The sequence below is a fragment of the Pezoporus occidentalis genome, unplaced genomic scaffold, assembly GCF_034315485.1.
Source record: "Pezoporus occidentalis ecotype Australia unplaced genomic scaffold, CSIRO_AGI_Poc_V1 ctg11, whole genome shotgun sequence".
NCBI classification, from domain to species: Eukaryota; Metazoa; Chordata; class Aves; order Psittaciformes; family Psittacidae; genus Pezoporus; species Pezoporus occidentalis.
In genome coordinates, this window is record NW_026912886.1 from 8,484,468 (window position 1) to 8,507,576 (window position 23,109).

Here is a 23,109-nt window from a genome sequence, read left to right on the forward strand (position 1 = left end):
AACCTTGCAAAATTTGAAGTGGTTTCCATTTTTACATGTCACTTTTTTATTGTGTGTCATTGAAGACCATTTTATCAGGTGTTCCAGACCATCCCTGTTGGCAGGAATTTCTCCAAACTACTGCAGAGGGAAACATCAAAACCAGTCCTTAGAGCATGTATGCTATTTTTCAAGAGAACTGAAGCAGAACATGGAAATTCACTTGTTAAAAATCTGTGTGTCTTTTTGCCAGACTTACTATATTCAGAAGATTCCTTTCAACCTTTTAAGGGATTACACTGTCCACTGCATGGTGCAGTTCTGCTAATGAAAATAGAGGGAAACACAAGCACACCATAAATACAGAAGATCTAGCGTTGATTTCTACATGTAGCATTTTGTCTGTGCATATGAAAATTGACATCATGGTGTTGGAATGTTGACCGTGTTTTGCATTTTGCTAGCTGCTCTTACTGGAAAGCATGTGTTTCAAAGGGAGTTTTCAGTTTTTACAAGTCTTTGCTTCCATAATAATACAGTCTTATTTTGAATGTAGGCTTCAGCTATGAATAAAATTTAACTCATGAAGTAAGAGATTCCTCTGGCACAAAATATGACTGAATTATGCAAACATTAACCAGTTATGTGCATTATGTGCATGTCTGGATCAGAATAGTCAAAGCCAACCTTTAGGTTCCATTGTTACCACTTAGCATTGCCTTACTCTCTGAGTAAGGATACTGAGTTTTGAGGAACTCCTCTCAAGAAAAGCTGCATTAAGTACGGGGAAAGCATAGTTGGCTGCACAAAACCAACCCTTTGTGGGAAATCTTCACTAATGTGCTTTCTTAGCTCCAGGTGGGTCTGTGAAAGAAGGGAGCTGAGAAGTGAAGAAAACAGACTAGCAGCAATGAAAAAGTAGCACTAGCCCTTCATTTTGAAGTAATCATTCAGGTGAAATTGGCAAAACTCAATTAGGTTATTTTTCAGTAATGGGCTGGCATGTCTCTTCAACCTTCATAATCCAACTCATTTTCCCAGAATTCCAGGGCTATATACCCTGTAGAATGTTGGCAACCCAACTTTCCCATGTCATCAGCTCTATCCAGTCCCCTGAGAGAAGAGTTTTCTGGTACAACATCCTTGCACCTGCTAGTTCTTCCCTTTTCAAAATCAGACCACTCTGAACACTTTTCATGAAATTATTCAGTTTAAAGCATAAAGCAGTTTACTAAATTTTATGATAATGTGATTCCTCAAGTGATAAAAGGCAGGTCCAGTTCCATTAACCTGTCCTTGTGATGAAAGACCCACATTCTTGGTGATATTTTCAGTGTCTAAGGCTAATGGGTTTGAAAGAATTAGACATCTATTTTATTCTGAGAAATTGCATCTGCATCTCCAAGTTAAATCAAAAGTACCTACTATCTGTCGAAGTGTATGTGCCTTTCTTTGCAGAGATAAGCTAGCATAATTTTTAAGAGGAGCATAAAACCCCTTAAAAATAACATTCCTCATTTTTAGGTGGTGGTGTGCAATGTTGAAAGCTTTGATTCACTGCTGAAGTTTTGGACTTTGTATGCTATGTGGCAATATGCACACGTATAGTGTGTGTGATTGCACTAACAAAGTCTGAGGCAAAATGAGATTATCTTTAGTTGAGTTTTAGTTTAAGTGTTAGCTGCAAGTTTCTTATGGACTCTTCTTTGCATATAAGTTACAAGGGTGCTGTATACAACATACAGTGATTTAGCCTGGTGTTATTATTAGTTGAGAAGGTACCACAGTGGGATCTCTTTGCACAGCTAAATGAGAACATGGGTCAAGAAAAATGACAAATGATGTTTCATCTGGAAGGGTGATACAGTTTGCTTGGCTCAATGTCTGCTTGAACTGGGGCTTGCAACGCCATGATTGCTCTTACAAAATGGAGGCCTACTTCACTGACCTGTATTTTGTATTGGAATTTGCACTTCTAATAAAGTAGCTTAGAAGAAAATCCTGCTCAGAGCGGCATAAAGTTAACAATCAGATAGGTCAGATATATGTAGTGCTTGAAATAAAATTTGGATTGGAGGGGACATGCTTGAGCCCAATGGATCATGCTTTCAGAAAGTATTACTCTTTGTGAAGGCATTTGCGTCAATACTTGCTCTGTTCATCAATGCTTGTTAAGTCCTGTTCAGCTTTTAAAATGCTGGTTTAGCTCATCTACATCCATCCTCTTTTTGGAGGGCTGCCCTAGCAGCCAGTGCTGTTTGTATGGGCTGTTAGTACCAAAGGATCTCTGCTGCAGCAGTTGTTTTTCTCTCTCTGGGTTTGCGTGAGGGTTGGTGCAGTACTTGGCTCTTCTGCAAGGCACTGGTCTTGCAGAGATTTCTCAGTGGGATCAGCCCATTCATGGCTGATGAGGGGCACATTAGAGCTCACATTTTTGAGACATTGAAACTGACTGACAGGGTTTTTACCTGTCTGATATTTCCCTACATCTTGTTAAAGTATATGGGTTTTTATTTAGCAGTTGAAAAAAGTATTCATAGTTCTTAATATTTCATCAGAACATTTCAATATAAACAGGTAACTTTCCATTTCAAATATTCAGATGTTAATTGTCATGATAGCTACTTGTGACTTTTATTGGTTATTTCTAGAGTCCTATTTCAAGTATAGCAAGATTTGTGCAGGCTTTATTGTTAGGGGTGAAATTTAAACTTTATTAGGATTAAGTGTTTAATTCTATAATTTGCTGCATATGTTGCAAATACAAGCTGCTATGAATAGATCCTCTGTAAAAAAAAAACTAAAAGCATTTGATATGTACTTAAATCTAACATGTTATCTTTAAAGGAAATTATAAGAAGAGATTTACAGAGAAGGGTTTATTCTATTAGCTTTAATTTCTTGAAAACATTTCTCAGCTGAAGTTGAATTTAGTTTCTGTATTTTGACTTTGTTCAAAATGCTCTGTACATAAATTCCTTTGTTCCTTGAATATTATTTTGAAACTAGTACAAATTGGCTGGTTTTCATATGTATGAAAGGAGAAAAATGAGTAGTAGTAGGTGGAATATTTATTTAAGTGGGGTGCCCTGTTTCTCTACTTGTCCACTCACAGTAGACTAGAGGAATTAAGTGCAAGGTTTCCTGTTATTTTACTGAAATTTTTAAATGCAATTTTTATATCTTGTAAAGAACCAGGTTCTCCCTTTCCTACATAGCTTCATCCCCCAGACTCCCAGGTAGCAGCAGTACAGAGCAAAACCAGGAGGGCAGCGCAGCCCTGTGTTTTCCCAATCTGCATGAAGCATTTGGTTGATGTGTGAAATGCTGGTGATTGGTTTGGATTCTTACGGCTTTTAGGCAATTTAGAATGCTTCTGTGTTTGTAAATGGCAAGGAATGAATAGTTTTGGCTTATTTTGAGATTCAGGGACCATATTAAATCTTCTTGGCATAGGCATTTTTACCGGAGATTTTATTGCTGTCCCATATTTCCTTTTTAAGTGTGTAGTTGCTTCTTTGAGGATTTTATTTAAGTAGGTAATCAATCTTTTTTGAGAAATTGGTAGTATTTTTTAATAGAACAATTTGCAGTCAGCCCCTTCATCTGTTATTAAAGCTGGAGTAACAGAAAATGAGAAAAAATAATGCATGCATCATGTTAACGCTAAGATAGGAAGAACACACAGGGAATGAGGAAATCTTAGTAATTTTGGATGGTTTTCTGTAAGAGGGCAACAAATTTCAGACCTTGTGTAGGATTCCCTTCAGCCTTTCTACCAGGAACTATAAAAAGCTTGTATAAAGGCAGAGAATAATTATAGCCTGATTCAGGCCAGCAAGTTGGCCTTTTTCACTGTAATCAGGATAAAAGAACATCTCTGTTGGCAAAAAGGACTGGGCTCTGAAATAAAGATGTTCTGGACTGATAATTCAAAGTACAGCCAAACTTGCAGAGAAATACACAGGTTAAGATTTATATTTTGGTCTTGTTATTTAAAATTGATGCATTTAGGCTTTGTATAAGAACATTTTACTCTGTATAGAGGGCAGAGGAAGCCAGGCCTGTAAAAAGTGCAAATATAAATAGGATTACTGCCACAGTTAACTTCAGCATGGCTTAACTTCAGCATGGCTTAACTGTGGCAGTGAGACTATCTTATTGTTTACAATTTGTAAAGCAGTGGAGAGTGATGTACAATTATGCAGGATAAGAGCAGATCAACTGAACCCGGTATCTCACACCACTGTTTGCAGATTCACTAGTTTGTGCAGGTTCTAGCTTCAGTAGCTTCTAGTGTCATGGTCTGAGAAGTCATAGATACATAGGGCAAAAGGAATCCTCTGCAATTAAATGAAAGGGTGGATGAATTTATTTCCCTGCCTTTACACAGTCCATTGTTCTTGGATTCTGTCTGTATTTTGAAAAGTCTTAGAATGCTAAAGACAAACATATGAGAATCTGGAACCATGCTAAAGCTTTAGATATTGTACTGTTAGCATTGGCCTCCTAGCTCACATTAGCTTGTACTGGCAAACTAAGAGCTGACTGCGGATAAGAAAATTCAGGGGAGGTTATTGCCACAGATCCATCCAAAAGTGCTCAGGAATACTTGAAAAATATTCTGTAGGAAAAGTGCCCTTTTGTAAATCTTCAAAATTAAACTGTGCTGTCAAGTATTCTGTTTAACTTTACGTGTAAATGGTACTGGTAAAATAGAAGCTGCTAGGTATGCAAGAATAGGTGTTTTTGCACTCCTGGTTAGAAATGAGGCATGTACTGGGAACTCCACGTTTCCCCTTGTCCTTGCTGTTTTTATAAGTAGTGAGTGGAGTACCCCTTGTCCTACAAGAGGCATGACAGCTTTTCAAAAGAGAAGGTCAAGTGTACAAACCAAGATGATGTGTACTCTTAGAATTCAGTATATACAAGCTCCTTTTGAAAAGCTGTTCCTTAGTAGCTGTCCTGCTTCTGAGAGAAATGGGTATTGTCCACTTTGCTGAAGCAGGGGAGGCTAAATGTCTTGCCTTCTAAATGGTGTCTATCACTTAAAGCTAACTGCTCATTTTGCGTTCAAGGCAAATGTGTCGAGATTAGATTGTAGCAGCAGCAACAGTAAATCAGTCCATCCACAGTGTTTTCGGTACTGGTCAAGGTAGCAGGGCTCTTAAATAGCTTAGCTACAGCCTCTACTTAGTGTTCAGTTGTGTCTAGTTTTCAGTTGCCAGTAGATTCAGTGAAATGCCAGCAACTAGGTACATGCTGAAAAGTTATTACCCCCTACAGTTAGCTTCTTCAAACTGCTAAGGAGAGAAGGAAACAAGACAATTTCTATATTAGCCATCTGCTATGCCATCATAAACTCCAATGCGGTCTTCCAGAGGAGTAAAATTATTCTGCTAAATTTCCTGTAGAAAGATAATCATTATTGGAAAGCAATGCATGACTTATGACACGTCTCAGTTCATCTGTCCTGGGAGCTATCCATTGTACGTCCACATCTGCTTCTGTACACCCACACAGGATGGGAAGATATTCCTCCACAGGAAGGTCTTCCGTTCCCTCAGTGTGCAGGTGGTATGTATTGGCAAATCACATATTGTGGATGTGGTAGCCAAGTTCCCAGAGTAATGCATATATAGTGGAGCATTCCACTCAACTTCAGCTGTTTGAATGAGAATAAAAGATGACTGACTAGGAATAAAATCACATGGCCTTTCATTGTTCCTTCTGTGATACCTTTTTAAATCACTTGTGCTTGCTACTGGTTTCATTTGAAATACCATTAGAGGATTAAAAATGCTATGTTAGTGAGATCAGTCACAGTGAAGACACTTGGTGCTTAAAATATTTAAAAAGAAAATGCAGAGCATTTTAGTGGGCATCATACTTAATTCCAAAATATGAGACAATGCCTTGCCTTCGGCTTACAGATGTTACTCAGTGTTGTTTTCATCCTCCTTCTGTTGTCGTGTTCATTTTGAATGTCTTTCTGTAATCACCTGGAACATTTTAAAACTGCTTAATGGAATTTCTTCGCTGGTCATGGAAGATGGGTGATAAAGTTGTAGTGTTGAAACTATCCTGATTAGGGCAGGGATCCTGTTCTGAATTAGCAGTTTCTATTTTCATTCGGTGTCTGACTTGCTCAGTTGTGTCTTCGAACATTTCAGCAATTCTGGTTCATTCAGAGGATTTATTTCATTCTTTCCAGCAGCAGACCCTGTGTTTATCTTTTCTCACCTCGGTAAGAGCCCTTTCCCCTTCACCGTATCAGTCGTCCTGCTTTACTGTACACATTGTACGTTAAACTAATGACCATTAGTCTTAACAGTTGTCAGGGTACAGATGCCTGCAGTGCCTGTTGTGAGCTTTTAATTGCTCTGTTTTTTACTGATAAAACACAGTTATCTAAGTAGTGGCTTATTAGTAAGTGTACTCACGAAATACTGTCAGTTAAAGCTAGTAGATGAATTGTGACCAGGAAGGGGACAATCCTCAGATTAATGGTAGGTCCTCTTTCATTTTTGGTCTCTTCTGATTTGGAGATTACTTTTTTGGGGGGGAGTTGCTTCTGCTTCTTTTGTTACATTATTTGCTTTTTGTTCACTTACTGACCTTTTTCTAGTCAGCCTTTGCTTTGTTAATGCTGGACAGTGTGTCTGGCTCAACACAATGCACAGTTAAAACCTTGCCCTGCTTGAGATGCTTTCCCTGGCAAGCGGCAGAGGCAAAGTACACTTGGAGAACCACCCCCTTCCCCCCACAGAAAAAAACAAAAGGAAATAAGAAAATGGACGGATCGAAGATGTCAAGAACTGGCATCACTGGACTGGGGGAATAGTTAAGCTGAGATTTAAATGAGGCTAAACCAAATATGTAATAGTATGGATGCATGCTTGGAGAAGTGAGTTGCAGTGTTTGAGCAATGGGACTGGATCAGGGAAAGCATTTCAGCAGCAGCAGATCAGGTGGGAATTATCAAGATTGTGGAAGTCAGTGGCAATTGTCTCAAAGTGGTAGATGACAGAGATGCTAATAAGACAAAGATAATTTCATAGGGAAAAATAGCTTCCAGGGAACAGTGTGCTTTACCTGGTGGTGTATCAGTATTCCTGACGTCACTAAAGCACAAAAGGCTTAAAAGCTCTAGAGTATTTGCAAAAATGCACTTGAGACTTAGAGACTGTGCTGTGAACAGCTTCTTTTGGGAATTTCTCTTTAAAATCCTGCTGAAACAGGTGTGCACACACAGAGGGAGCTTGGCTGAAAGGCATTCACCTCATGTGCCTTATTAATAGCCTTAAACCAACATTCCTACAGCAGAGCCATGACCATTTAACTGCTTCCTTATTGTGAAAATGTGCCTGACTTAGTCAATGTGCTAGGCTGCTCAGTCCATAAACCCTGCAAAGGGACTTATTGCCATGGAGAATGAAGAGGAGATGAAGAACTGGGTTAATATCACTAAAATTATCAGAAGTTATGGAAAACTAGTGGTGGAAAAGTCACGTTTTCCTCGCCATGTGTTAGACACATTCATGTGCTGAGCTGTTGTAAATCACAAGTTGGCCTGAGAGTGAACATCTGGCAGTGGCATTCTCTACAGTCTAATTTCTTTCAGGTGAGAAAGGATTCATCAGCTAGAGGTAGCGGGGAAGATAACCATTTTGATTATTTACACTATTATTCAGGGTGGTCTGTCTTTGTAACTAGAACTTCAGGATGTCTCCCAACCTGCATCCCTCTTTGCAGATGTGTTGACAAGATGGTAGCAGGTGCTGTCAGCATTCTGCTGAAAAAGGTGGATGAACACTGTTAGCCCAAGCTTTCCCATTCCGTGGGACAGTCCTACCAGCAATGTGTTTATAAATGTTTTGGTCATTTGTGAGTGCTGTTAGGCCACCACACACCACCTTTCCCATCCTTTTTGAGGAAAGGGGAGAAAATTGTTTCTGATCATCATAAAGGACAGTGTAATATAGCACAAAAAACCTCCTACAGACCCACCCAAAGACCTCGATCAGAAGCTAGGCAGGTTCAGAGCAAAAAATGTACAGAATTTTAGCAATGAAAGTAATTGAATGTGGAAATAATGTGTATATTTGGTGTACTCTCTCTTCCTTGATAAATTCTAAACTGACTGAATCTTTTAGAAGATGTTTCCTATTTTAAAAAGAGGCAATGAGCTTGATGAAGAAATTTCCTCACTCAGAACTGTGGCCTGTATTGTGCAGGTCATGTTAGTGCCCCTGTAACGTACAAGAGAAGTTCTGGCGCCAGTTTTCCATTTACTTGAGCAATTTCTCTCTGTTAATCTACATTCACAAGCTTTTACACATCCTTGTATGTGTGTGTATTCTTTGTGAAGTCATTGAAGTAGGTCAGCAAACACTGAGGATCGATAAAGATTGTTCTTGCCTCCTGTGTTATTTTACTTTGTTATTTTAATATAGCTGACTGACCTTTGTGTGTATGACTTAAGTATATTCTTTTTGAGGGGTATTTGTATCCTACAGTAAACTGATTTGACTTGTCTGAAAAGGAATCTTGCCATCTTATTCTTCATATTACTGGATCTTATCCCTGTTTATATGGTATTTATAGGACTCTGAGGGTCTCATTCATTGAGATCTTTTGTCATGATAGATGCTTATTATCAGAAACTTTTTGACTCCCTAATCTGTTGAAGTTGCTTAGTTGCATACCCTTGGTTCTCCTGGTTGAGTTTTGGGCTATTTGATCTTCAAATAGTTGCACCAAAAGTCTATTTTCTTACTGGAAAATTATTCCAGTTCTTGGTGGCTGAGAGTTTGCCTGTTGCCAGGTCTGTTAGGAGACTGCAGTCATTTACAGTAGCCGAGCAATTTCTTACATTTCATCTACCTGTTCAGTTCATGATAAACACTATGCTGTTGCTGATGACAACATTGCATAAACAGTATGCAATGAAGAAAAATTACTAGTGCTAGGGCAGGGTTTATTTTTGGGCTGAATACTTTTGGCAATTTTCCCCTGCCACCTGAATCAGAAGCAGATGTACTGAGATTGATGGCAGGGAGAAAATTCCCTGTCATTAGCAACGAAAGGCATGGCAGTGGCCTGCAGTGTATGATAGAGTCACTGTTTAGCCTTCCCCACGTTACAGAGGTTTGTTTATAATTGCATTTCTGCACATCTTTAATGTCAAGATCTTCAGAAATTAGCTCTGAAGTATACAGCCATTTAGGATTTTTTTTTTTCCCCTAAGTGCTGTGGTTTTAATACCATTCCATTGCCCCACACATTTCCCTTCTTTGTGTTTTCATTATGCAACAGGAATTCTTTTAAAAATCTGGATCTGCCACTAGTTCTAGCAGGTGTTTGGCTTCTGAGTGCCAGAGTTTTTTTTCCTTATACAGCTCATGGATGAGAATTTCACTGCCCTTAGGCGCAATTTCAACTGAAGTATATGAAAAGCATGTTAGTATGTCAGTTCAAATTATATCACTGTTAAAGAAAAAACTCAAAAGGAAATTAAATATAAATAATCACACTAACATAACATAACATTAATAACATTAAGGTTATAATTTAAATGAAAAGAATCAGGAAAATCTGAGTCAGGAGTCCCATGTCATTCTTAGCCAGACTCTCCTGAGAGCAGCCATTGTAAAATGAGGACCATGACAACTTTGAGTCATTTGAGAAAGTATATAAGAACTAAGTTTATATTCTGACTCTGTAATACGCTGTATGGGAACTAAGTATTGTGTAAAGTCTTGTATCCTACTTTATCTCATCATTAACCTTTTTATCTGATAGTGGCTAACAATATTTTTTTCAGTACCCAACAATGTGCTGGTTTTGTCCTATTAAACTGTCTCTGTGTTGACCCATGAGTTTTACCTTTTTCCCCAGTTGTCTCCACCATCCCACTGGCAGACAGGTGAGTGATTGGCTCTGTGGTGTTTAGCTGCCTGCTGGGTTAAGGCACAATACAGAACTCTAAAAAGAAGTATTATAGGTTATCCTGGTTTCTTTGCTAAGTACTTTTGTAGCATGTATTTTCTATGGAGATCACAGAAACCTTCAGTGAATGAGAGTTCCATGAGAACATGCTTCAATACTGCTTGATTTATGACAAGGGCTTGACTTATTACAAAAATCTTTCCAATTATTAAGTTACTAAATATAGAATAAAAAGAGGGTTTTGTTTGGAAGTGGAACATATAGTGACAAAAGGGATAAAAAATAATCTTTCTTAATGACTTTAGTCAGCTACATCTGTCTTGCTTGCAAGACTTTAAAGTTTTAATGAAATAGTATTTTCTCTCTCATTTCCAGATTATTTTTACAAGATATCCCTTCCCTTTCACTGTCTGAGGCACAGAGGAGTGTTCATCAAGAGGATTTTAGTAAAACTTCAATCTTTAAAACAAAAAAGTGAAAACACTCCCCAGGCACTCCCCTTTCCCCCAAAGCACGAAGCCTCAGATTTTACAGGTAGAATCTTCCTTCACCATTCAAAGCTGTTAGAATTTCACGTTATAAGACATAAATAAAGATAAACTGTTGAACCAAGACCCTTATATAAAATACATAAACAAGTAAAGAAACAGCAATCTGCTGTGCATGCAGGAGGTATGAGTTCAAGGATGAATTCCCTTCCATACAGCAGGTGCGGTCCTTCCTCCCCATACTACCAGCTCCTCTCAGCCTTTCAGCACCGATGCCACTGGCATCCTTAATACACCCTCTTGGCATCTGTAAGGAGACAGAAAATAGACATCCCACTATGTTGGGAATACAAGTAGTATCAGCCCTGGGGCAGAAAAACAGAAGACAGGGATTAAAATTACTGGATTTTTTTTTGTTAGCTTCTTTCTTCTCTTCTTACTGGTAAATCCATATCTTTGCAAACCTTTTATCTTGTTCTTAGGAATAGGCTTTGTACATTTTGTATGTGAAACTCTCAGTGGTAATCCTAATACCCAGATTTTATAGTATGTTTTAGCTATATGCTATAAAATTGCTTTTATGTTGGCTCTAAATATTGTTGTGCTCATTCCCCCAAGGCCAAACTAAAGACTTAGGGAAATAATTGGGTATTGCATATTTTGAAAGCAGAATTTGATCCACAGTCACTAACTTTCTGACAATAATTGGACATGAACTGCTCTAGGGTCATCCCATCAGAGTGCTGTATTTTTCATCTCGGCTCTCACTTTTGCAAAGCTCAAGAGCATTGAATATCTAGTGTTATTCACAGTCCTATTAGTAAAAGTTATATTGAAACGGATGTTGTCTTGCTGCAGATGTATTTGGGCCTGTAAGGATGTCAGTGGGAACTTTGCCATTGATATCACTAGGAGCAACTTCAGTCTGCTAGTGCAGCTCATTTAAAACCAAATATTAGACACATCAAATCAATCCTCTGGAAAGAGAGTAGAGTCTGCCTAACACTGAGTTTAGGAGCAGCTTCATTGGAAGAAGGAAATCTCAGGGGTTCATATTTCTTTTGGAAATATGAAACAGACTTGATATTTAAGCTGGGTTTTGAAACTAAATGAGATTTTGGCTAAATACTCCTGCAGCCTTTCAGTAAGAAGTTTAATCTTTTAGCCAGACCAAAGCAAGGAAAAACATAAGTAGCTACTGATAAATATCCAAAAGCTAATCACTAGTATAAATTCCTTGAAGGTACAGGAAAAGATTTTCAAAATGTGTTGATCTGTCTGCAGACCAAGCTATGCCAAAGAAAATGTATTTATGTTTATTCAAGAACAAATCTGGTAGAAATGTCCTTTTGAAAAGACTGAAAGATAGTATCTTAAAACCAAAATGATCTCTATTATTCTTCTTGTGTTCAGCGTTGGCTTTAATTTGTACAAACCTACAGCATGAAGAAGGGCTTAGTCTGAGCACTCTTGTTTTGATGAAAGGATCTTGAGCGTATTTATCAGTGGGATGATTCCTAGAGCTTGAATGGGCACAGGATGGGCTTCATTTGAGCAGCAGAAATGATGTGAGCAGTTGCTTTCTTGCACTTATAAATATGACTGTAGTTATTGCTTAAATTCAGTTTACAATCATAGACACAATTCAAGCAATAGCTGTGTCCTGGGTTCAGCAGTAGCAGTCATTTTTTCTCCTTAGTAGCTGGTGCAGTGCTGTGTTTTTGACTTTTGGCCTGGGAACAGCGCTGATAACACCAGTGTTTTTAGTTACTGCTCAAATGTTTACTCTGACCAAGGATTTTCTGAGCCTCATGCTCTGCCAGGGAGGAGGGGAAGCTGGGAGGAAGCAGAGACAAGGACACCTGACCCAAACTAGCCAAAGGGGTATTCCATACCACAGCATGTCATGCCCAGGATGTAGAACTGGGGGACAGTTACCCAGAAGGGCTAGTTCACTGCTCGGTCGGGATGGGTATCAACAAGTGGTATCGTATTCTCTTCCCTTGTTATTTCCTTTATCATTATTATTATTATTGGTGGCAGCAGCAGTGGTTTGTGTTATACCTTAGTTACTGGACTGTTCTTATCTCAACCCATGGGAGTCACATTCTTTTGATTCTCCTTCCCAGCCCTCTGGGAGGCGGGGGGGGAGGGCAAAGGTGGGGAGTGAGCAAGAGTGCTGTGTGGCTGACTTACGGCCTGGGCTTAAACCACAACAAGCTGAATTTTCAGTTTCTAAGTTGCTTGCTGACAGCATTTTACTTTGTCATAAATAGGCTTATACAAAATACTTCTGAATTCTCTTGCTTATCTTTGTATGTATCTTCAAATTAGAGTCACATTTACCCAAGTTTGTTTTATTTCTACGTGTTCTAAACAGGTCTAAAATGAGAGATGAGAGAAAAATCATTAGATTTGGGCTTAAATCAAATATGTCAGAAGTTTGCCTTTAACTAATACAAAGCATACACCATGGGGAAAGCAGTACTTGAGAGACACTTGAGTTCTCTCTGTGGAAGAAGTTTTGCTTCAGTCTTTCAGGTTGTGTTGGCATCTCACCTGTATCTTCTCTGATGAAATCTGAGAGTTGTGTTCAGTGTTTGAGGGTTCTTTTATGAAGAAGCGCGTCTTTCATCAGTTCAGCTGAGTCCTTTGGTGTTTGTTGCCTGTTTTTTTTTTTTCAGAAGGATGACGTTTATACTTTAATTCTGGTTTGAAATGCTGGCCTCTTGGTTTAATATTAATAATTAAATAATTGGCCTGGTCTCCAGAAATACCGAGCTGCTGGCAGCCTCTGTGGAAACTCAGTTCACTTGCTGGGTCTTTAAATGTTTCAGAGTGTCTAGCATTAGGAAGCTGTTTCTGTAAATCTTGGCCATGGCAAAAGCTAATCTGAGTCTGCTAGGTATTTATTCATCAAGATTGCTTGCTCTGGAGATATCTGAAGTTCTGAATTGTTAATGTGACCCTGTTTATCTGCTTACACACTTCATGTTTTGATGAAGCTCGAGTGCTATTCTCTATCTAACATTTTTTGTGCTGGAGTCCTTGAAAATCCGTTCAACTGAACGGCTACTTAGCTGGTATATTACTTCCCTGGGGCATAGATCATATGCTACAGCAGCTTAGTAGACAGATATTTAACTTGAATTAAATGAGAAGGCACACATTTTGGTATATGATTGGACTTGCCATGCATATTAATCTGACAAGCGTGTATTTACAAGTCATTAAGAACGCAGATAGTTTTTCCCACTTTACCTTTTTTTCCCATCTTTTTTCTTAAAACAGTGATTTTTGGAAGCTAATGCTCTCAAGACCCTTCCCAATTTTCCCCTTTCAGCAAGAACTAATCAAAGAGCCACAAAAGTATAGGAAGCAAACTGCCTTCACTGTGCTGGTCTCTTTTTTCATAGAATTTACTTTGGGTAGGATAGCGCAGTTGTGCATATACATATAAAGCTTTAGGTGACTGGACCTTTATGCTTTGTCTGCTTCTCTTCAAAAATAAGATATTGGGCAGTTTCAGGAAGTGTCGTGTTTTGTCATCTTTGGCATTTAAAATAGATAATTTTTAAGTTTTAATCTTTTTCATTACACAAAACAGTTTGTTCTCATCATGCTCTCAATTTTAGCAAGAACACAGGTTTAGACAGGGAATGACTGATTTAAATCTAGATAATGCTGATTTGCATTAAGAAGTGTACATAAGAGCATAGTTCTTATTCTTAATGTGGTTCTTGGTGCCAACAAACTCTAAAATTAAAAATTCCTCTGTACCTGAAAGATAAGTGTTTGATTTCTATCTATGTTCAAGTCAGTTGAGATATTTCATCTGTTTTCTCATCTTCTTGACTTTCACTACTCAGGCTTAGTAGAAAGCTCACTTTCTAAAGCTGTTGCTGTTTATATATAAATATGGAATAATTAGAGTGATTAAATAGAATAGTGACTTGTTATTATGAGGTCCAGTTGATCTTTTCATAGCCTTTGTATCAAGTGATCCCTTCGGATTGTACACTGTTACATTTTTTAATTTATCTGAAATTACAATAGCAGTTTAAATCCTTGGATGAAATTGTTAATCTGTTACTTGGAAGGAATGGCGGATGATTAATATTTGTAATTTTCAGTCATAGGGCAGCTCTACATTTTAGTGATTGCTCTGATTCAGTAATTACAAATGAATTGGGTGGCGATAGTTAATATGAATCCTGGCTATTAAGGAAAAAAAATTCATGGTGGTTTCAGTGTGCTAATGGGATTCATTTTTGGCCAAACTGAACCAGAAGATGCGCCCCAGCAGCACACCTACTGTGCTTTGGTCACTGAGAGATACACAGTCTATAGGAGCTAGTTGAAAGTGAGTCCCTCACTTTAAAATATGCTTTATGTGGGCATCTGTTCATGCACACTATTTTTGTCTGCAGATTCAGTTCTACTTGGCCACACTACTTGCTAATGTCAGCATTGGCTGGGAAGCACTCAGTAATCATCCCTCTTTCAGTAATATAATAAAATATAGAATACCCAAATCCAGCAACTTCAACTTGGGCAGATGCTTCTAGTCAGAGTAGAATATAGAGCAGTGAAACTGGGCAGCAGTAAAAATGACAACATGAAACTCTCAGTGGAAGGAGATCTAAAATCCAGAAGCTTGGATATAAGAAGCTTGTTGTCTTCTGCAATTGAAAGTGGGAGAGTTATTTAGTCTTTAAGCTCTCAGGTGGGGAGTGATGAGTGAGGAAGCAATCACAACCTGAGATCAAAGCTGTGCTCGCAGCATGAGCCTTTGAATAAGAACAGAGCCATTTTACACTTCCCAGAACCTACATGCGTTATCTACTTATCAGGGTAGTTCTCCTTGCTCACATAGGTGGAATGATGTAGCATGGAAGACATACATTGTTTTTTTTGTTTCCGACTAATGAGTTACATGTTTTGATTAACCAATGCCTGGAAAGATTTTTCAAACACTGATCTGTTTCCAACTTCTAAATTTTCTTCTTTGTCGTACTTCCTTGCTCCCTGATGTATTAATTTCAATGAATTTTATGCAGTGATTATTATTATATCTTTTTTTTGGCTACATTATCACCTTCTACTGTCTTCATATGCTTAAGATCATCTTAAAAGCTGTTTTAAAATGCCTGTTCTAAATATTAAGTGTACTTGTTTAACTTAATGTTTAACTTAAAGCTATTAACATTAAACTGGCTGTTAGACTTACAATACTAGCATGAAATGTAATTGTTTTCTGAAACTTGCACTTGCAGTCTAGCTTAAAACATGAGTTTATATCAGATTAGCCAAGTCAGAGATGATCCCAAATATACTATAAAACCAGAGATTGTTGAAATTTGAGTTATGTTTAAACAAAAATGTTCATAGAAATATTAAAGCCTTACAAGGAATTTTGGTAGATTCCTCATTGGGGAATAAAGTGGACTAAGTGGAAACAGTGCATTTTGCATTCAGTATGAATGAAAGTGCTTTGGACCTGTGCAGGTTATTTGAAGGTACCTATATCTAGAGGGGAAAGATGTTTTTCTGCTACTTTGGTAAGTCAATACAAAAGAGTTCTTTGATCATTTGAAGCTTTGATTATTTTTTTAACTGTACTTATTGATTTGGGTTGTTCATCAGCTGTAATTACTTGCCTTCAACATTGGTTTGCCAGGATAATGTGTTCATAACGTGTTCTTAGTAGATTTTTATTTTTCATTAAATGCTTTGCTGGATTCTTCCTTACTTTAGTTATATGGGATAGGTAGCAGTACCTATTGCTGTAGTTAGCAGATCAGTTTCCACTGTAACCTCCTGTGTAACCTTATAAAACGTTCATCGTTTACATTAAATTTTTCCATGCTTGGAAGCCAGGTTTTGCTTGCCTTAATCTAGCAAGCATTCTTCTGCTTTTCCAGTGGCTAGCTGCTCATTAGCTTGTAATATGAAAATTGATGTATTTGAGAGAAGCCCTTAGTTTTTCATGTCATATTTATTACATTGTTATTTCAGCTTCAAAAGTTGGCATTTTTTCTATTCAAAGCATAGTACTGATGAATGTTCAAAGACTTTCTATTTTAAATATTTAGCTTATGAAGATGAGGAACACAAGCAAGTTAATCACTGCATATCCTACTGACAAATTTGTTTATGGGAATTTAGGCAACAATGTGATATATACATTTATCTAAGAAGTGTGCTGGCTTACTTGGATTCTCTTTTGTCTGTAGATTGGGCAGGTCTTTCAAGACTGTTGTTATAAATTGCTAGCACTTAACACTATTCTTTTCCAAAGTATTTTACAAACATGAACTAAACAATACACCATTAATATGTGTCAGTTGGTGTTGTAATTGTGGTTTACACCTGGGGACACTGAGGTAGAAAAGTACTTTAACACAGGCCACCCGAGATTTAGAATGCATATCTCTTATCCATTAGTCCTGTGCTGAAATCATAGGATTACATCATTGCCATATTCCCTCACATAGGATCTATCGATAGCCCAGTGAAACCAGTGGGGAAAAATGCCAGATTATGTCAGCCAGTTTCATGTCTGGGTTATACTTAACATGTTAAGGTTTGCATCGGCTGCAGCCAGCTTGGATACAGCAAGAAGCATAACTGTGGCCCTCGCTTGCTTTATGGGGAAATTGTTATCAAATGTAGATTTATTCTTCTTATTTTATGATTTAATTCTGCATAAAAAGTCACTTGGCTAAAGTGTGCAAGTGAGACCACTGCTGCAATAGGCTTTATAGAAATGTCATGATGACGTGAACATGAATTGCTCTTATGCAGGCCTGATGAAAAAATCCTCTTTCAAATCTTGTTCAGTCTTGCATGCTAAAATACGACCTTTTACCCTAGTCTAGACATGTCCTTTGCAAGATATTTCTAGTTTGTATGAAGATTGCTTGATTTGAAACAAGTATGTTCATCTAATGCTGTCAGGAATGATGGGGTTTACAGCCTGAGAAGCTGACAGCTTCTTTTGCAGAACAGAGTAAGTAAAAGCAATGGAAGCTTCTCTGGACCTGTATTTCGAATGACATGTCATCTGTTTTTTATGAGATGAGTTGTGAGCTTCAGAAAGTGAATTTACTGCAAGAGAGAAACTGCAAAAGGTCCTGCCTTCCTTTTCCACCACAAACTGCTTAAACTATGTGGATTACTTTTGAGCTCTCTAGTTATCTGGCACTGAGATTACACACCTATATTTGGTACAGTTCTAGCCAACAGTCTGGAAAGTGGTTGATGGAAACTGCTAGCTTTCATGTAAAATTACAATGTATATGTCAAAATATAACAAACAATTTAATGAAACCCTGTTTATTGAATTCAATCGTTGGGAAATGTCCAGCAGAAACTTGTACATTTCAGGCCTAGTTTTCTTTCCTGAAAGGTTGCAATCTTTTGGAAGGTAATTTTCATCTGCTTGCTTTTTCCACTCTCTCCATCACAGCTGGACTCAATAGTCTTCATTCAGAAGATAATTGCTTATTTTACCCAGTATGCAAACCAATTAGCTTTCCAGGCTAATGTTACAGTGTAGTAGGAACAATGATGTAAGAGTCTGTGCAGTACCTTTACTACTTATCTGGGATGCTTTAGATGTACAGTGTAATAAGAGAGTGTTCAACCAGCATGTTCAGCATGTCTAGCACATATCAGGTGTGTTATGATTACTGAACATGCATAGATCAGTTACACAAAAGCCATTTGTCTAATAAGGGCCCAGATGTCAGCCCAGCTGGAGGTACTGATGCCTAATCTGACACAATTAGCTCCTCTATAGCTCAAAATGAGGCCTTCCTCTCGCAGTATGACTTTTGCTCTCCACCAGTTGTGAATAGTGTGCAGAACTGATACAGCCCACTGCCTGGTGTTCGGTCCAGCCATTCCCTACTCCCTTCTGATCTCTTCTTTGCGGTAATATCTTCCTGCAGGATCTGAAAGTAATTCACTGTTGTGGTTTCATTGGCTATCCTACTTTGAGGAGGCTGGACTAGATGAGCTTTTAAGATGTCTTCCAGGCTGAGTTATTCTATGGTTTTGTCTTTGTATTTTCCTGTGCGAATGCCTACACTGTATTTAACCAAAACCCTGTTACCTGCAGCAGCCAGCAACTGTCCAGTGAAGAGTATAACGAAAAAGAAAGTGTAGCTTAATGTTGCTTTCCAGTGAAGTTTTCACAGTGTCTTTCAGCAGTGATGGTTGATAAGCCAGAGATGGTATCTTTGTTTAATAGAGGATTCTGCTATTTGAAGCATCTGGGTTGGTTTTGGACCCCTGTAAGCATTTGGCATTTGTCAGAGACCTCTGCAGCAAAATATGCACCCAGAAATCCTGTGCCTGGAAACACAGCCCCCCCACCCCCAAAAAATTCAAGTCTAATCTCTGTAGTTATATGCATAGAGGCTTGCTTAAATTTTGACTTGTGTTTGCAGTAGCTGTAATGTGACCTTTCTGAATCTCTTACAGACGAGAGCAGAGCAGTCCCAAGGTGCATACTTCTTGCCTGAGTTTGCACTTTCTCCACAGGGGAGTTTTCTTGAGGATACCACGGGGGAACAATTCCTCACGTACCGTTATGATGACCAGGTCAGTATGCCACATGTGAAAATGATAAATTCTCACATTCGTGTAACCCTGAGGTATACATTACTGGGAAACAAGCTAAGGTACAAAGTGTGTATTGTCTTTTGAAGGCACATCAAATTCATAGCAAATTGAATAACACACTACATGAGATGAAAATCAAGGCACTTATTTGTAGAAAACCACTTATATTAATAGGATGTAGGGGAACAGCAATGTTTAGTGATGTGTTAATAGATGTTTATAGTTAGTTCTGTAAAATGTGTAGGACTTAGAGGTGGTTGTCCTTTCTGTGAATTGTTCGAGCTATCCTAAATTGTATTATTTCATAGATAAATCAGTATGAGGCAGATCTTGCATTTCCCAGCCTGTGAAATATCAGCATGTTTTAGTAGCTCATGAAGTTTTCTGAGGGGAAGGTTGAGTGAATCATAAAGAAACAAATGCAAAGTGTAATAATGGATGACGCAGAGTGTTTAGACAGCAACAAATTATGTAAAGATCTTTAATGCTTTCTCCAGACCCATTATGTTAAACGTGGAATATAGATACAAATGTAAAGAAAGCAACATGAAAGAAATGCTGTTAATCTTGGCAAAAGATCTAAAGTAAACCTAGGAAATGTGTGGCATGCTGTGGAAATTTACTCATAACACAATGTGTTCCAGAAGTCAGTTGAACTTCACATCAAAACAGTCTGAATTACATTCATAGACACTTACAGTACATTTCTTAAGAGGAGAGAATTTGTTAGGAAACATTCCCTGTAAAAATGAGAGAGGAGACAAACTTGCCCTGCAGTCGCAAGGTATGCAAGTCAAGTGATTGGCAGCTTTATTTTGAAAGATGGTCTCCTTTCAGGAGAAATGCAGTTTGCTCACCACTAATCTGAAGTGAGAAGAGAGCTGAGTTTATTAAAGCTTTTAGCTGAGTCTTTTTTTTAGGAAGACAAAAGGAAGCAGAAAAAATCAAATACAAAGCATGCTGAGCTACTGTAATTTGTGTGAACTTATTTGAAATATACATACAATACTTCATGCTTTTGCTACCCTATAGGATTTTGATTATCAACAGGAAAGGTACTTACCTAAGATGTCTCCTGGACCAAACACCTGGGAAGGCAATAACTTACAGGACAATAAAATGCAGGTGCAACTCAGGCTGTATTTAATGACAGTAGTTGAAAAACACTATAAAGTTATACAGTTTGATCAATACAGTTTCCACTAAATTGAGCACATTTTAGAGAAGATGATAAATCCAAACAGTGGATAGTCTAAGTCTTTGAATAGACTGTTTGGAATATGTGAATGACAGCTGATTAAAAACCAAAATTAATCCCCCTCTCCAAACCCCCTCAGATGCCAGCACTGGCCTATACAGAAGCCAAGCTTAATTCATTTGATGGAAAGTTTTCCATTAATTCCATTGGGATCTGAGTTGGATCAGGGATATGGTCAGCTTCTGTTCTTTCACAAATATAGTTCAGCTTTGAAGCCCGCTCTATTTAGCGAACAATATAGAATTAAATTTGAATTCTTGAGACTGAAAGTGGTGCTAAAACATCAGATTGTTGAAAATAACAGCAACTGTATCAGCAGCAGTTTCTTTTGAAGGGAAGTTCTGTCCTTAAGCATTATTTATTAAAAATCTAAACACCTTGAATGCAGACGGGAGCTGTTCTGTATCTCCAGTTTACCTTCCAATGAGTAAACCAACAATTCTTTGGTAACTATAAAGACTATTCTCCTTGACATTCTAGGACATTAATCATAAGTTTGTAATAATGTACAGTTATAATTTACTTATGCTTTTGCTGAAATGTTCATACAAAACTAACTTCTATCATGTGGTCAAACCAAGCTTTGAAATGTTGTTTGTTTTCTTGTTGTCTGTGTTTCATTCTACTCTTTCATATGACATTTACTGTATGAATGGAAGGAAGTCTTAAACCAGAGCGTTCAATTCACTTTCTATCCTGCCCACTGTGAGTGGGTGTTGGCCTGGGGGAAATACATTCCTTTCTTTTTCCTGAGCACCAGAATTGTTCTGTGGACATACCTAACAGAGTCCTGGTGTTCCTGTACATCCTAAGATCCATTCATTTGTTTGAAAATTGGAGAAGTGAAATAACCTTGTGCACTTGATGCCAACAAAGCAAGAGAAGTCTTGTCTGATCCACCGTGAAAATCACCCTCCCTTTGTATTCCTGGAAGGGAGCAGAACAGATTAAGGGATGAGAGCTTCCTAAGACTTTGGCATGGGGTGGGAGAAGAGGGTGGGTCACAACCTCTGTTCTTTTGGCTAATCAACAAGATGTTGAGAACCTTGCAGGAAAAGTGTTCCTTCCTTATGTTTCCCCCTTGCACTATTCCTCATATCCAGGTCAATAAAATTTCCAATTTGTTGGGATAGATGGATATTATTTTTATATATCATCATCATCATCGTCATGATCCAAGATTAGTTCCTTTACGTCCTCCAAACACAGGAATGTTTCAAAGGGGTTTTCTTTGGCTGTTGTGTGTGATATTTTTCAAGCGGGGAGCCAGTTTAATCAGGATCATTCATTCCTTTGTTAGTAAGTAATCTCAGTAAAATAGAACTAGCTGTTACTTAAATATTCAAAAGTATTTGCTATCTGAAAAGACAAGCTTACAGTTTGAAATGGAAGATGAGTAAATATGAATGGGAACACACTGTGCTCTGTCTTAGCCCAGCGAAATTACATATGGATTCATGTTGTACATGCAAGATAGTACATTTTGTTCTGGTTTAGTCTGGCAGGACTGTGCTTTCATTTTTGTACAGTATTGCACTAACCCCTTTGCATATTCAGTTGTGATGTGTGTACTTTAGAATTACATGCAGATGATTTTTTTTGGCTAGATATTTTCAAAATTCAATGAATATGTCTTCCCCCCCCCCTCTTTTTGATGGTAGAAGAAAATACCTCACAAGATCTGATTAAGTACTGTCACCTCTATTTATTGAGGTGACATCTGGATAGGATGTTACATTACAGCTTTGACACATTTACTACTTTATCTTCAGGGAAAAACTGTGATTCAAAGCAAATACTTTTGAGGGCTCCCAAAAACCAGAAACACAGAAATGTTTGCACTGCGCATTTTCTTATAGCTCCTCCATTGTTCAGCAAGCTATGTCTTGCATCAGCGCATTGAGTACTGCATTGCTAAAATTCTGCTGTGTCAATGTAATTTAAATCTAACTCAGTACCAAAGAGATTTTGATGCATAGCCAAAGACTTCAATTGCCATTAGAAATCTGAGACTGAAAAAAATATGCCCCTCTCCTATCATTTTTGAATGAGTTTTAAAATTAATATATAAGTAGTAGCCTGTCCCTCGACTTTGACATAGAAGTTGAACCTTGCCATAAGGAATAGTTTCCTGGTTTTCCTTCTGATTTCTTTTGGCTTTTCACCTTTTAATCTACTGTGAGGAATTTTTTCTTTTCCAGAATACTAGTAGTACTGGAAAGCTTTCTTAAAGAAATAGAATGTTCTTGTTTTCTGACACTTAAGGTATTGCTTCCAAGTATTAAAACCATTCCATATGATGGACCACCAACAAGGACAGCAGTGAAAACTTGGTTGAACTGAATATGCTTGAAGTAGCTTTCCACTTTGATAGGCTGAAAGCGACAGCTCTTGGGGGGTGGGAAGGAAAGAAAAAATGCAAAGTGAGAAAGTGTTTGCTTGACCAGTTGGCTTTTCAGATGACCTTGCTCCTTCTAAATGTTATGATATTTGCCATTTTAAACTCATAGCAAGGACCCCTGATTCAGGAATGAGGCATATGGCACGATGTAGTCTAATCTTGAGGAAGAAATATAGTTTTATTTAAAAAAACAAAAGCAGTCAGAGAGTGGTAAATATGGACTTCTTGAAACCACCTAGTAAGTAATCAAAATAATGAAAATCTAGACTTTCAGACTCGAGTGTTTAGTTACACCAGGTAAGGTAGAAACCAGTGAGTTGGTTTACAAATTGCACAACTAATTGAAATGCACAGGCTGAGGCTATTACAATTCTTCTAATAAGTAAGCTTTCTTTGGCATC

At 37.9% G+C, this 23,109-nt stretch overlaps 1 protein-coding gene across 5 annotated transcripts in view; it reads left to right on the plus strand.

The window, feature by feature from the left end:
• Positions 1-23,109, plus strand: part of ADAMTSL3 (ADAMTS like 3) — a 181,989-nt gene that overhangs the window by 12,728 nt on the left and 146,152 nt on the right. For all 5 annotated transcript variants that reach the window (XR_009966864.1, XM_062629821.1, XM_062629812.1 and 2 more), the window contains exon 3: positions 18,909-19,028. Coding sequence is in view for 4 of the 5 variants with exons in the window: in XM_062629821.1 (XP_062485805.1) it covers positions 18,909-19,028 (120 nt within the window). In the remaining variant the exon portion in view is untranslated. The remainder of the gene's footprint in view (positions 1-18,908; positions 19,029-23,109) is intronic.